This window comes from Equus asinus, chromosome 3 (assembly GCF_041296235.1).
Source record: "Equus asinus isolate D_3611 breed Donkey chromosome 3, EquAss-T2T_v2, whole genome shotgun sequence".
In the NCBI taxonomy this organism is placed as follows: Eukaryota; Metazoa; Chordata; class Mammalia; order Perissodactyla; family Equidae; genus Equus; species Equus asinus.
The window spans coordinates 105643074-105659356 of record NC_091792.1 but is presented as its reverse complement, the minus strand read 5'-3'; the positions used below and the strand labels follow the sequence as shown (position 1 = coordinate 105659356).

At 38.0% G+C, this 16283-nt stretch overlaps 1 protein-coding gene across 1 annotated transcript in view; it reads right to left on the bottom strand.

The window, feature by feature from the left end:
* The window catches only part of GC (GC vitamin D binding protein), a 35073-nt gene extending 19469 nt beyond the window's left edge, over window positions 1–15604 (bottom strand). Inside the window, exons 1-4 of the mRNA XM_014847229.3 lie at window positions 15374–15604; window positions 4775–4844; window positions 3841–3973; window positions 1084–1295 (exon numbers count right to left, since the gene is read on the bottom strand). Coding sequence (XP_014702715.3) covers window positions 1084–1295; window positions 3841–3973; window positions 4775–4844; window positions 15374–15473 — 515 coding nt within the window. The 5' untranslated portion in view covers window positions 15474–15604. The remainder of the gene's footprint in view (window positions 1–1083; window positions 1296–3840; window positions 3974–4774; window positions 4845–15373) is intronic.
* Between the last annotated feature and the right edge of the window lie 679 nt (window positions 15605–16283).

Below are 16283 nucleotides of genomic sequence, written 5' to 3'. Positions count from 1 at the left end.
AAGGATGCATGTTACATTAGTTTATGGTTTTAATATCTGAAAAGCACTAGGGATTTAGAGAAAGGGTTATAATACTAGTCACTTTTAATCAATACTTTTGTTAAAAAAAATAGGTTGTTTCCTAAATTTCCATGTGGATTACATGAGAAGAGAGTCCATTTGTCCCTTTATTCATTTAGGTACATAGCCATGGTAGCTGCTTATTAATGTTGATAGAACAAATTAGAATGAATGTAATGGATTTACTTTTCATTACGTATCTCAGTTTACTATTCTAGACAATTGCTATGTATAGGCTTACTTATTTGTTGAAATATTTTTAATTTTGGGGAGCACAAGCCCCCTAGGGCCTAAAAGATACTCTGAAATCTTGGGCAAAATCCTCTCTGAAAATATATAGGGAAAGGCAAACTAACCACTTTTTATAAAATCCTGACCTTGATTTCATGGTTCTAAAGCCAGTTCGAATGACATTGCTTTTGACTTGTGTGTGTGTATTGCCTTATTATAAATAGGTTTTTAAATTTTGTTCATTTTTTATGATCTTCCAAGACTAATATAATCAATATATAATCTGACTTCTCATGAATGTTAAACAACAAGAAGGTCAAAGTAATATGTTTACTTATATGGTATAATGTATCACATTGACAACTGTTTCTGGGGATATACCGTAGGAACAAAAACTATCTTTTATACTTTACTGGAATTAAAATGTGCACAGCAGTAAAACAATTTCTATCAGATGGAGTAGGCAAGGATCCCTAACATACGGGGAATCACAAATCTGTCAAATATTTGAAAATGTCGTGTGGACAGGGATCCAACTGATTCTGCTTCAGATAATAGAACGAGGATGAGTAGGTGGAGTTTAGGAAAGTTGATTTCATCTGTCTGAGAAAGGCTTTTACAACAATCAGCACTGACAGAGAGGTGGGCTGTCTTGGGTGACAGTCAAATTCTTGTTATTGGAAATTGTCCACGTTGCTGTAGAAGAGGAGTTTGTGTATAGTAGGAAGGTAGGTTAGGCATGTTTCTGATAATTTATGTCCTGACGTTTTACTTATGATGAAAGCAGCTTACTGCTCAGCAAATCCCTTGGGATCTTTCCTGAATGCCTCACAGATTTCTTCATTTGTTGGCTCTACATAGGTTGGAAATTCTTGTGGCTGGTGCTTCAGGGCAGCCATACAGAGTTTCCTTTCGAGGCCCTCTTTGGTACAGCACTCAGGAGTTCCTGGGTGCACTGGAAATGGGGAGTCACTTTCACAGGACTTCACAGACAATGCTGAGGTCTAGAATGAGAGAAGAAAAACAAGTAAACTCATATATATGCACCTTTCCAGGCTGTAGTTCTCCATTCAGTAGAACATCTTAGTCTTAAATTTTAAAATTCTCATTAGTAACAAACTGTCCTTGCCAAAAGCTCCGCGAGATGAGATGATTTGTCAGCATGACAAGTTGCATAATTATAGTTATAGGCAAGTACAGGGTCTTACGTTAACAAATGACTCAGTAGGACTAAAATAGAACCTTCATTAACAACTGGACTGTGTTTGATTGCAGCTATTAGAGGTTTTATTTTCCAGCTCAATGTTTCTCCATGAGGGTATTAACATCTCTGAGGATGAGGGACGTCATTTGAAAAAGCTCCACTGGTGATTCTAATATGATCTCCCACCTGTTTTCTGCTGCAGATACTCCATTGAGAATGAAGACTTCCCTCTGCCCTCTTTTGCTCCCTTTGTTAAATGAGCAGACTCTTAGTTCTTGACTGCTTTGGTCTTCTGCTTTGGTTTGCGTTCTCTTGCCCAATGGTTCTTGAGCCTGCTTTTGCATCAGAATCATAGTGTGTAAAAATAGGAAATACCTGGACTGCAGCATAGAAATTCTGATTCAGTAGATCAAAGATGAGGCTTAAGGCCCTGTTTTTTCTTTTTTTTTTAAAAAAAGATTGGCACCTGAGCTAACAACTGTTGCCAACCCTTTTTTTTTTCTGCTTTTTTACTCCCCAGATCCCCCCAGTATATAGTTGTATATTTTAGTTGTGGGTCCTTCCAGTTATGGCATGTAGGACGCCGCCTCACCGTGGCCTGATGAGCGGTGCCATCTCCATGCCCAGGATCTGAACCGGCAAAACTCTGGGCCTCCGAAGTGGAGCATGCGAACTTAACCACTCGGCCACGGGGCCGGCCCCAAGGCCCTGTTTTTTCCAAAGCCCAAAGGTTTATTCTCATGTGCAACACGAGTTGAAAACCACTGGTGCAACTTAATTTACTGCCCATGTGTGGGTAGACCAAGCCCATGGTAAGGGCACCACCGAAGCAATTGTAGCAACAAAATGTTCTTTTTGGAAAGGATTTGATATTTGGAATAAAAATGTAGAATAGAAATAATCATAATGGAAAAAATTATTTTGGAATTTACATGGGAAAAAGTACTTTGACATCCTTACACTTATTTTACAAGTTGGTCATCTTTTTAAGGCCAAACTTCTAAAGGCCTTTGCTATCAGTGAAGGAAAGCAACATGATGAATTAACTGTTTATGTAAACCGAAAGTAAACGTCTTCTCATCCTCTCCCATGTCTACCTTCCGTCAGACTTTCAGAACTCAGGGATTCTTAGGAACTTTCTTTTTATCCTCCTCTCTCTTTTCATTGAATCTTCTTTGTCTCTCTATTTCTTTCCCTGGCAGCTTTCCTGTTTTTCCCTTTTTATTACCTTCTTTCAAATAAAGAGGTTTAGAAATAAAAACTGTCAACACATTTTTTTTTTTTCTTTTTCTGCTTTATCTCCCCAAATCCCCCTGTACGCAGTTGTATATCTTAGGTGCAGGTCCTTCTAGTTGTCAACACAATTTTAAAAAATGCTTTGAACAAGCAGGGAAAAGAGGAAGGTGTTACGTAAGAAATGTCAACGCCATCTCTGTTCTCATGATCTGTCTCTACTATTCTGGAGCTTATCTCTGGTCAAGGGATGGGTTAGCAAATATATGAAGTACAATGGAGATAAAACAAAAATGTGTTCTGTTATTTTGATTGTGGTTGGTAGTTTGCTTGTTAAGGGGGTGCAGAAGTTCAGGTTGAAATAATGGCTATTTATGGAGTTGGTGGTGGGAGAAAATGATTATAAAATTTTTAGAAAGTAGATAAGGGCTAGATATAGCAATTAATGGGTAAGAATAGTCATTACATAGAATATACGCTGATCAGATCTTTGGAGCATTGTTTCTACAGGCTAACTGCTCCAGGCTTGAGCAGGGAGACGTTGATCTGTAGTGGCCTTTGTCAAAGCTTCTAAATGTTATTTGCATCAGACCTGATGACTGCATTAGAAAATTGCTAGAAACACCTGTGGTTTTTACCTCTTTCAACTACTTTTTATATTTTGAACCCTGTCATTTCAGCATTTTAATTTCATCATAGATACTGTGGGGGAGAAAACCCAGAACCTATTAAATGTATTTAGGGCAACGTTTGAACCCCAAATAGTTTGAGGCCAACACTAAATTATTCTGGGGCAGTCAGTACCAGTCTTGGTATGATAAAGGTATGGTACGGGTAGGCTTTTAAGATATGCAGAATATATTAGCATTGTTTCAAGAGGTTTGTAATTCAATGTACACCAAAGTTTTCTCATCTGAACCTTTAGGACTAATGGGCAAAATTGATTTATTATGCTAGAATAAATCTGGGCTCTAGGGATAATAGACTTCATATTTCTCCCAAACCTGTAGTAAATGGAGTTGCTGTCTCAGATTTCCCCAACATATGCATAAAGGCCTATCTTGGCTTCCCTGTATAGGCTACCATAGATGCGGCCAGCGACACAAACCTACCCTGTTGTCGTAGCAGCCAGGGTCGGCCCCTTCAGCACAGCAGGCTTGCGTCAAGGAGACCACTTCATTCACGAGATTACTGATCTGTTCAAATGTGCCACTGGGAAATTTTCGGCTGTACAGGACCATTGATCTGAGGGGAAGAATAAGTCAGCATATTTAGAATTAAAAAAAATAATAATATTGGGGCTGGCCCCATGGCCGAGTGGTTAAGTTTGCGCGCTCCGCTGCAGGCGGCCCAGTGTTTTGTTGGTTCAAATCCTGGGCGCGGACATGGCACTGCTCATCAAACCACGCTGAGGCAGCGTCCTACATGCCACAACTAGAAGGACCCACAACGAAGAAGATACAACTATGTACTGGGGGGCTTTGGGGAGAAAAAGGAAAAAATAAAATCTTAAAAAAAAATAATATTTTCACATATTAAAATACAAAATCTGTTCAATTTTTAAAAGGAATATTGCACACATTTTCTTGATAAATGAAAAGAACATGAGGTTGACTTTAAAAATTAGTTTTTGTCCTAGGTAAGCTAATCTTGTAAAGCAGAAGTTGGATTTGGGGATTTCATCAAATCAGCCTCATGTTCTCTTTCCTCTCGAGACTCCCCAAATGAACGTGTTCTGTACCATGTTGCCTTCTTTACCAGAGTCCTAGCATGTACTATTTGCATTTTAATTTACCTCAGAAAACTATGCTTACTTATTCTAATTCATTAATAAACGTAACAAATTTTTAGACCATCATAATGATAGTTCAACTGGAATCCTTGGATGTCCCCCGTTTGCCTGACTTCTCTGACCACATTGACCCCGGGGATCTATCTTAATCTTAGCAGAGATCAAGTCAGAGCATATGCCAAATTGAAGTTACTTGACACGTAGTTTCATCCAAGGTCAAGTAACCAAGAGAATGAGTAATGCCTCGTACTTACAGAGATGTGAAGTCATCTTTTCCCAGACTGGTGAACTCCTTGCAGACTTTATCCTTCTCGTAATCTCGGCCTAAGAACCAGAAATAGAAAAATTTCTGTCTTTTCCTTTTTAATGAATTTTACGCTAAATGTGTCTGTATAAAGGAATCCTCCACATGATTCATCTGTAGTGAAAGTAACATTTTTCTTAATATCTATATGCAATTTCATGTTTTGGTGCCTTTCTAGTTGTCTTCTCACAAATGGGCCAGAATTTTATGACACACTATAAAATTTTGATCAGTAGCAGAAAAAGAGGGAGTGAACTAATACTGAAAGTGATAAGTCAAATGATGTACGCCAACTAGTGAGTCAGAACCTATTGATACGACAATCATTCTCTTAGGTCCCATCTTTAGAATAACGCTAAAATGGGACTTTCTACCCCTCCCTTCTTTCTTTGTCTGTTTTACCTAGTGCCTGGAAAGAAACAAGAACAAAAAATAAATGGAGAGTATCTACATTCCAAAGTAAAGAGAGAGCCCCACTAACGCAGGACTGTGAAGGAAATGTGGGAGAGCTGGGGTTGCCACCCTTGTTCCATTATCCATCTCAAGACTCTATTAAAAAAAGGCTAGGAATTCAGCTGAGGGAAAAGATGGAAATTAGGCAAAATATTTTTTGGAGAAAGTTGTCAGTGTGCTGGGTTTGGAGGAGTGATTGGGAGTCCTTTACCTCGTGTCAAGCATAGTGAGAGGGGCTTCAAAGAAAACACTCAGAGACCTTGATAGGTGACCCTTGACATTTGGGGTACAAAGGACAGGTGTCTGATTCAGACTGGAGAAATCTAAAGGATGAAAGGGTCTGGTTAATTGGCCTTGGGCAACAAAGGAGAAAGCTGAGAGTGGGAAGCTCTCCTGTGGCCATTGGACCTGATATAAATGTCCCCTCACTCCCTAAAAAGGCCTATCCAGAGGGTAGTGGGCTTCCAACAGTGGGCCACCTTTGTTGCAGAGGCAATTTGGAAATCAGAAGGCCAAAAGGGAAGTCTTAAGGTGCCAGGTGCATGTGAAAGATCCCCAGGGATAATGAGAAAGAGATCTCCAAAGAACCCACAAAGAGAAAACGTCAACTTTGAACATCACCCATAACCAGAGGAAACAACACTGTCTCACAAAGCTGCCCATTGAATTAGTTTTCCTGCTGCTTACCTCTCCTGCTAGCTTCTCCATTCTGAGTTAACCCTAGAAGGGCTAAAAGCAGCCCAGAGAGTGAGAGGAAGGAGAAAAGAACAGGCCGAGAGAAAAGAAGAAAGTGTACATGTCTCCCTTTGCCACCACAGGAAGCAGAACTGAAACAGGCCTGTTCTGGGGTGTAGCTTCAACTTTAAATGAGCTGACAAATTTTTGACTATTAAACCAGACATTCCCATGACTGTGATGAGGTGGTTATTTCGAATTTTGAAAGGACCAGAGGATGTGTTTATTATTTGAGCAAACAGAAAAATTGCAGAAGCTACTTTTAAGTCAATTCAAGCAGTTGGGAAGAGCTAGTTCCCACAGGAGGAGATGAGTTCTTTATTGAGCGTGAGACCCACTCGTTCCACATACCTATTATATATACGATACGGTGGACACGCGATAGGCAGCTGATGATTTTCTTCCCTGATTCATCCTTTATGCAAGTAAGTCTAGGAAATTTCCCAACACTTTGTGTCTTTCAAAAAATTGTAAGAACTAAATAAATGACCCAGTTTCTGTTCTAAGTGTTTTAAATGTTTAATTTATCCTCCTGGGTTTAAATATTGGGAAACCCATCTCAAGTGAAATGGTGGCAACTGCTGTCATGCATTTTATCCCCAAATGTCCTCACTTCTCTAACAGTTTCAGCTCTGTGCAAGAGTGAATATACATAAGCCAGGGTAGAAATGTTTGTTTTATGCCTTGGAGTGGGGGTGGTGGTGGTTGGATACAGGCTGGGAAAGTTTCTTTTTTTTTTTATCCCTTTTTAAAAGGTTCTCTTTAGGATATTTTAGATTTAATGGTGAAAATGCCTGATACTGGAGAAAATTGCCTATAGAAGAAGGTCAAACCCTCTATCTTTCAGGTGGACTACTCAGAGTATACTACTGAGGTGAGAACAGTCAGAATTGAGAGACAAAGACATTCTTAGGCAGCACTTTGTAATAAGAAATCAATTCAAAGAAATGCCATCAAAATCACATAGAAGGTGGAAAAGAACCTACATGTTCAAATGTCATGTTGTCTTGGAAACTAGGACAAGACAGTAGGATTGATAAAGCTAACAGTCAATGGAGTATAAAAAGCCACTTGCAACAAACCTCTGTTATATCTGAGAACCTTCACATCTAGTCATTTTCTGGAATTTATTGATTAGTTTACAGATTAGATACTGTCACAGTTTCAAAAGGTCAAAATAAGGAAGAAAATTTCAGTTAATCATTAATAATATTCAGTGGGACTGAACTTAGGGCACAGAGGGCAAGAATTTAGGGTAGAGCTGTCCTCCTCTAGTGAAGAGATGTGACATTACGATGTCAAGAGAGTTGTTTTATGTTGCTCCTATGAAAGAACTAGGAAAAATGGTTGGCAGTAGATTTTATTTCAATGTGAGAGAACTTTATTATAGCTGTGGTTAATTAATACCTGAAACAAACAGCTTTTTGAAGAAATGAGTTTGTTTTGCCCTGGAAATATTCAAATGGAGTTTAAATAACCATATGCATTAAAGATCCCTGAGTTTAGTACAGGACTGTATCCTCATGATCTTTAAGATCACTTCCAAGAGATTATAAAATAATCTCTTAGAAATAGTAAGAAATCATATGGAATCTTTTTTCCCCAAAGCTTATTGTCTTTTAAGCTACAAAATAATAGCTCTAAGAACTTTTTCTTTTTCATGCAAAGGAGCTACCTTTGTTTAATAAACTCTCCATGTAAAACTACAGAGGTCATTTTATTGATACTCTTATTGTGACCAAGCAATAACATGCAAAGCAAGAGCCTGTATTCAGAAGGGACACCTCCCATGAACATTTAAGGAAATATTTTGTTTCTAGTCTCCCAGATTCGGATTTCTCACCTCACCAAAAAAATGTGTCATTCAGTGTGTTATGGGAAAGTGCTGGTTCATGTGAATGTAGTGTAAGTGAACACTACAGATTGTTCTGTGTTAAAGAGCTTTAATTAAATCAACTACTTGTGTTTGCACAGAAATACATTCGAATCCGTGTGTGTTATGTACTGCTTTAGTTAGAATGCAAAATGATGACAGAACAGTGGGGAAACAGATCAACTATGTAAGATGTAAAATGGTTTTGAAACCGTTTTTGCTGGAACATTCAGTCTTGGGCATGACAGAAGCAAGGGAGGAAGCCCAAAAGGAGGGCATTGAGAAAGTTCAGAATTGGAAATATTAGGGTAAAACCGCTCTTTCAAAAATAACCTGTAGAGGAAGCTGTTGCACCATCTATCTTTCAAGTGAAGTACTTGAAGTATATTTGATTTAAAAAAAAAAAAATTCATTTATTTATCCAAAGAGAAGATCTATAGCTTACAAGGCTAAGCAAATATGTTAATCATTTTCTCATCTTCCAAGAAACAACAAATACTGAAGTCAATTTAAAATGTGATTTTACAAATTGATTCTTCATTCCATGGAGTACTGCTTAATGTTTTCACACCAGTTGAACTCACTTTGATTCACATAATTAAATCCTATCTCAAATGGATTGGAAATGACACACTCTCTTCTTTAATGTGCCGTGTGGTTATAAAGAAGGAGATCCGGACTTTGATACGGCCCCTGTAAATATTGGCATAATCTTAGTGATACTGGTGAAATCATTTTCACATCAAGTGACCCTTAGTGCTAAATGTTTACAAATTTCATTAACAGAACTTTTACCTTTTGCAGTAGCATGTCCCATTTCTATCTATGTTGTGAAATATTCTTGTATGTCTTGTCTAATTCTGGACTTTTGAAAACAAATTTGATTTACTTTCGGGAAATTTTTCTGCTTCCTGTACCTCACCCCTCTCAACACAGCTGACGTTCAGACATACAAAGGATGTGTTTTGAAGACTTTCTCTGTGCCAGGCATTGGGTTCAGTATTTAACCTACAATGGAGAGAAAATTAGACACATCCTTGCCCTGATGGGATTTTCAATCTGGTGGAGATAGAAAATAAGATATTCACTGTCTTGGTACAAACTTGGCTAAAAAGAGTATTTTGACTGCTTTAACTACTGTTGTTATAATCTTTCTCTAAAACTAATTACCCCTGGAAAAGCTGTTTGTATACCAGGAGCAATGGATGGATCCTAAATAACATTGAACTGAAGAAATGCTCATACATGGTGCTAGGAACTGTCTTAGGTTGCTATTTTCCTATTGTGTTCTGGACAATCATGAGTTTTTAAAGCTTGGTTGTGCATTTTATATTTTTGCAATTTTATTCTTCTGGCATTTTTATCTCTATTCTGCACTGACAGACTCATCTTTGACAGAAAATTTCAGTATTTTTGTTGGTGTGTGTTTTTTAAAACTTTTTAAGAATATAGTTGGTAGTGTTTATTCAAACTAGTCAGGCTACATATTGATTTCAGAGTCGCAGTTTTACTTGAGAAATTACGCATCACAGTGCTGGTTTAGGAAGCTGCTCTGATTACGGAAGATACAGAAAACAACTAATTATATCCCTAGAAACACTGTCAATGAAGAAGTGGCAATTTAATTAATACTCTCATTTTGTTTTTCAGGCTTTTTTGGGGTCTCATTTCCATTGACATTTTTAATCATTATTATATAAAGCATTGATCTGGTTTTTCATATTGATATTGATGTTTGTGGGCCAGGTGTACAATTTTCTGGGTTTGAGTCAATGGAAAGAAATTCAACCCTTTTAATACTAAACCTAGAGCTCTACGTGACTTCTATAGATTAATTAATCTAGAAGAAATTAAATGTATCTTTTAGGATGCCATCAGTGGAACAAATGGAGTTTCATTTCAGATTTTGAAAATTCAAAAACAGTAGAAGATATAGGGTCAGTGGGTCAGTTGCCCAGAAGCTACAGTTGCTCCAGAGAGTGGCCTCCTAGACTCACCCAAATTTCCTGTCCTTGGGTTCCCCACAGGTGGTAGCGTATATGGATGCCATGTTCACCAAAGTCCCAGAGGAGGCATTCTCTCTCCATGCATCTCTTTCCACTTCCTCTTCCCTTCACAGGCTGGGTACCTTGTCATCTGCAAATGCTTTTTGATAGGGTAGATAGGGGAGCAGGTTTCCCTCTCCCACCTTTGGGATGAGTGAGGGCAATATCTTCTGCATCCTAACTTGTAAAATTTGGAGGCATTGCAGGGTTTAGTTTTTAAAGCAATATATGAATGAATAATACCATAAGGTATCATGCAAAAGAAAACTCTAAAGCCACCAATATTTAAGGAACTGAAGTCTGATAGTAGAAATAAGCATACAACAGCAATAGTGATCATTGCCATAGAAGAGATTGAAACAAAGCATTATGAAACTTTAGAATGGAAGAGGGCTTTTAGAAAGCCTCATAAAAGGAGCTATTACTTGATGGTGGTCATGAATGATGGGTAGGATTTTAACAGGTTTAGATAAATTGGGAGAGGAATTTTAAGTGGCGAGGAGAACATGAAGACATGTCTGACGTTAGAAAATCACAAGTCATATTTGGAGAATAATAAGTAGTTCAATACGGAAAATGAAGTATGGAATGTAAAGACAGAAGGACTTGATAGCCAGTTTTACTTCTTATTTTTTAAGGTGATCGTGTATCTATTGATATATATTCTTGTAGTGGAATGACCAAATCATAGGCGTATTCAAGGAAGAGTAATCTGGATTTAAGACAAATGATACCTTCTTCATAAGGCTGTTCTATGAAGTATGTTAACCTATATTAAAATGCTTAGGACATCTCCTGCCTAACATGAGGTAAACAATAAGTGCTAACTATTTTTGTAGTAAAATCCAGTGATAATATACATTATCAGACATTATATACCCCTGTGATATGAATATCATGTGACTTACTCCAGTCCTTATCTGAGGTGGTGGGCTAAATTTCTGATCAGAGGAAAATGGAAGAGAAGGTGAAGGTAGAAAACACCCAGGAAGCAGGGAAAATGGATCCGGCCAATAAAATGGTGGTCAATCAGCAGTGAGATCCCTTGACGTACTGCTCCTTTCCTTCAGGAAGTCCCAGCTTGTCACAGGACCCAGAAACCTGGATGAAATTTCTATTGCCATTGTATAGCACAAATTTAGTGGCTTAACCAACGCAAACTTACTACCTTACAGTTATATCGTGTAGTCTGACACTGATCTCTCAGGGCTAAAATCAAGGTATTTGCAGGGCTGTGTTCTTCCTGGAGGCTCGAGAGGAGAATTCATTTCTTTGCCTTATTCCAGCTTCTAGAAACAGGCTACATTTCTTGACTCCAGGTCCCCTTCCTCCATCTTCAAAGCCAGTAACTTTGCATCTTTCTAAGACTTTTTTCCTTTAGTCACATCTTCCCCTGACTGACTCTCTTCTGCTTCCGTCTTCTACCTTAAAGCCCTTTGTGATTATATTGGGCCCCCAGGTAATCTGGCATTATTTTTCTATTTTAAGGTCAACTGATTGCAACCTTTATTCCATCTGCAGCCTTAACTCCCCTCTGTGAGGTAACCTAACATAAATTTATCCAAAAGATTTTAAGCATGCTGGCACATTATAAATAAAATATTAGCTATAATATCAGTGCATAAAATCTAGTGCCAATGCTTCACAGTGGATACTTTATATAATTACAATAAAAATAGTGAAAGACTTACAGAGTTTACTCCTTCCAGGCTATTTATTATGTGTCCTAGTTGACCTTTAATTTTCCTTAAATACTCAAACTACCTAATGAGGTAGGTACTCTAATAATCCTAATTTTGTAATTTTACACAAATCTATGGAACACTTTGTATGGCAAATAGTATTCTAAAAGGAATTACAGCAAGAAACAAATATAAAGTCCTGACTTCATGGAGCTTACATTCTATATTCTACATTTGTTATAATAAAGAAATGACTAGCTGGTGATAGGGTAAGGTGATGAGTGCTAAAAAAAAAAAAGTGCAGAACAAAGGGATAGAGGTAAGTGGAGTGGTAGGTTCTCTTTGAGGTTGGGTGGTCAGGGAGGCCTTCTCTATACACGAACTTGGAGCAGACATGTGGAGGAGGAGAGAAAGGGAGCATGTGGATCTTAGGGGGATCAGTGTTCTAAGAGGAGGGATGAGCTAGTACAACCCCCTGTGGTGCAGAGTAGATAGTGAAGGAGAGTGTGGCTGAAGCAGAGTGAACTAGGCGAAAGGAGGAGAGAGGGGGTAGCAGTGGACAGTGTAAAGTTAAGTGACCATAGATACCCGGGGAGAAGGTAATCAATTCCTTTGAAGGATTTCTTCATCTCCTTCCTGTGTAGCTTAATTTCCTGGCCTTTTAAAGTGTACGTACTTGTCCCTATACCACACACATGATGGTATTGCACCTTGCAATAGGGAAGCATAACATTGCTAGTGATTTCCAGGGAGGTTAACATTGCTGTTATGATGAAGTTAAGCTGCCTCTCTGACTTCAGCTCTTCCTCCTTTCCCTTCTTGGCTAAACCTCTTTTATACATTTATTCTGGCTGCTTTGTGAACTTGAATCAGGCCATGCTTGTTCCTAGCTCAGAACTTGTGCACCTGAGTTCCTTCAGGTTGAAACACATTTCTAGATCTTTGCACAGCCATCTTCCTTTCATTGTAGATCTCAATTCCTATGTCACTTCCTCAATAACCATTAAGTAGGTTTTTCAGAGAGGATATAAACACGTATCTGGGAAAATAGAACAGCTGTCTACTTATCTTAAATTGTTTCTCTCTGGCATTTTTTGTAGCTATGTTCCTGAATCAAACTTAGGACAATTTTTTTTTTTTTTTTTTTTAACGTGGCTACTGATGAAAGGGCAACTTGTAGAAAAGAAAAACAGTGATTCATTGGTGGTTAGGGAGACTGGGATAACCAGGGATGTTTTGACAGGCAGGTGGGAGAAGGAAAAATATAGTTCACCCACGAAGCCAAAGGAGATTTACTTTCTTCTTGCTGTTTGATATCATGTTTAGTAAAAATGTATGTGCTTAGAATGAAATGCTTAAAGCAAAACGGCAAATGTTCATAATAAATATCCTGTTCTTGCCAACAGCCCTTATAAACTGCAGTGGTTTGTCTCCTAGGGCGTTATTTCCTTGGTAATTTTGTGGCTGTGTCAGCAGCCTTCTTGCTTGTTTCTTGGGAAGAGGGAAAGATTAGTGTCATATCCATTTCAGTCCTGAGGAGAGAAGCCACGTAGAGGCAGTTGGCAAACAATTGAGAATTGTTGTCTCTCATGGAGTAGCTAAAGTGGATATTTTCTTATGATACCATCCAGATTTGGCATATTTGGTAAGCCCTTCTCTTCCAAGATGTATGCAAGAGCTTGTAAACTGAATCTTCAATGCTGTTTCATGGAAGAGTACTGGCTTGATGTTCATGTTGAGCTACAGCAGTATCCATTTTCAACCTGAGGTTTCCCAAAGAATATTTCCATGGGGTAGAGGCATTTTAGGAAAGAGGCCACATGTTTGGGAAACCCTAGGTTAAATAAGATTTCTTACTGGTATGACTTCTCGGGACCTTTAGAACAACAAAAGGCATTGATTGTGAACCAGCCAAGAAGGACTAATACGTGGCTTAATTCTTACATGTGTTTGCCCATAGAAACTCTTTTTCAAGATGAGTCTTGAGTGAAATACACTTTGGAAAATGTGTTCTAGATAAATGCTGTGGGTGGTCGGTCAGCTCTCTAGAACTATAACAGGCAGAGAGAACTGCCACCCAAACCTATCCCCCACCATCCAACGCTCCTCTCAACTTCTTTAGTCTGTAGACTTTGTAATCTCCTGCCAGGAGAGAACATACCTAGCTTCCAGGTAAATCACTGACTTGGTATTTGGGTCATGCTCAGGGAATAGAGAACAGAGGATGGGTCAGGACTGCTGTCCCCAAGTACTGGACGTTTAGTACTTACTTTATGTATCAGGATATGCCTCTATGGCACCTGGGTAATTTGACTGAGGCTCATTGTGAAATTCAGAACTTCAAGGGAGCTGATGAGATTTTTAGCCTCCATTTCATCAGAATCTGAGAGAATGCTGAAGGATGTTGAAATAGAGGTTGTAGAATACTGTTATTCTCGAAAGGACACTGTTGTTCTTTGGAGTGAAGCCAGTGTACACTTACTAAGCCAGCAATCCAAAATGGTGACTCATGTCCCATGTTATGATGTCCACATATAATTCCAGCAGCTAGCCATTTCTGGACCTTCTGCGTTTTGAATATCTTGATTTGAAGCTACTTGAGTGAAATTTTTCAGGTTCAGATCTGCCCCAGGGAAACCTTGGGTGATGGAGTAAGCTTTCAGAGTCTTTTGGAACTTGTCCTATTCAGAGGTTTTATAAGGGACACAGTTTATTTTACTTATTTATACCCCAATTTATCTCAGATTTTTGTAGTCTTACATAAAGATCCACAGCTTAGATCTTTAAGATCTATGGATGAATAAGGCAAAATTCAAAATAATTTGAATAGCAAAAGTAAGATCACGGAAAAGTGAGTGTAAAAAGAATATGAAAGTCAGGAGTTTTTATGTCACAATTAATAACTGATAATTTCTGGGATCCACCTATCTTATTCCACTGGTTAAATGTGTTATTAATATGAAAACCAATGTATACTTGGATGAGGTTCTTAACTGACAACACTAAATAAGCAGGATGAATGCAGATTCCCCAATAAGCATTAAAGAATCAGCCAGAAAAGTAAACTGAAACTGATTATAAGATTTGCAACTTGGGAACTTTTCATAAAGTTGTCTACTTCACATAATTTCAGTTTGTGTCATTGAAAGAGTTTTAAACATTGATCAGAGATGAAGACACCATTTGAGGAATAATTTTAATGAAAAACAGAGCTCAATTATCTTAATAGTCATGTTTTATAGCTATTAAGTTCTTATTTTCTGTAGGGATATTTTAGCAACTGTAGTGCATTTTCAAACATTGCGTGTACAGGATTCCTTGAAGAGGATCAAGGAAATCTCTCAGTTGACTTCGTGCATTATTGATGTGATGGTGTTCTCAATGGCAATAAATATTTGAAGTCTGAAAAAATGGTCAGTGGTGGGTCACAACATCCATTTACATTATCTTTTGAACAGTTAAAAAATTTCTAACTTCAAACCGTTTTCTCCAGATCTCAATTATCAAAAGAGCAGGGAAGGATAATTGACAAATTACAAATTTGTTTTGTCTTTCATGAAATTTTTTCTTGAGTTTTTAGCTATTCCAATTGAATGCTATATGGCACATTAGAACTCAAATTAATCTCTCTTTGCTTCCCTTTCTCCCCAACATATTCACCAATTCTTCTGTTTTCCCCCTTTTTGTATAGCTTTAAAAGTGGTAACAGAAAATTAGACTAGTAAGAGTTCTTGTAATGGTCACACCACTGGAAGTCTTACCTCTTTCTAGAGCATGCACAAATGCTACAGCAAGCAGGACAACCGGGATCCTCTTCATCTTCCTGCCAGCAAGTCCTGAAGCCCCCTGTCGGCTGTACATTACCCAGTAAAAAATGGCAGCCCAAAGTAACCAATTCCCTTTTACTAAGATTCTTGACTATGGACTAATCAATTATTAATCTCTACACCGAAGCAAGAGCAGTCATCCTTGGCCCACAAGAGATAAAATAATACCATCAATCAAGGCAAATAGACACCTTTGGGAAAATGTAATGGAAAATCTAGGAGATTTTAATCATTAACTGAGTGAAACTTCAAAAGAGTCAGGGTACACGTAGATGTTTTTCCCACTGCTGCTTTTTACTGAAACTTGTTTAGTATATTAGTGGGCACATTTTGCCCCTTTCCTTATAGGGTTGTGTGCCTTCTTTGGACATTCCCTACCCTTCTCATGTATAAATGGAAACTTAGGAGTTCTCTCTCTCTCTCTCTGTTGGTCTGCCTCTCTCTCTCTTCTTTTAAACCTACTACAAATAAGGATTATCTTAGAATGTTGCAGACTAGATATTTTTAAGTAACAAGGGGGAAAAAAGAAGGGTAAGAAGCCAACTTATCACAATTGCTCAAATCCGTAGATCCATAAATTCAAATTAAATCCATAAATTCAATACTATAAAATAATTTTATTGAAGATGATGGGACAGTACTTTATATTTATGTATATTACATTGTACTTTTTGAAGCACTGATGTACATATTAAAAATAACTCTTGAAGTAGGACAAATGATAACTGTGGAGGTTAAATGACTTGACCCAAATCACAAAAGTCAGTGGCAAATCTTGGCCTCTCTAAAGCTAATTTAAAGTTCTTGCTACTATTACCATACAACTAGTGTATTTTAGGATAAT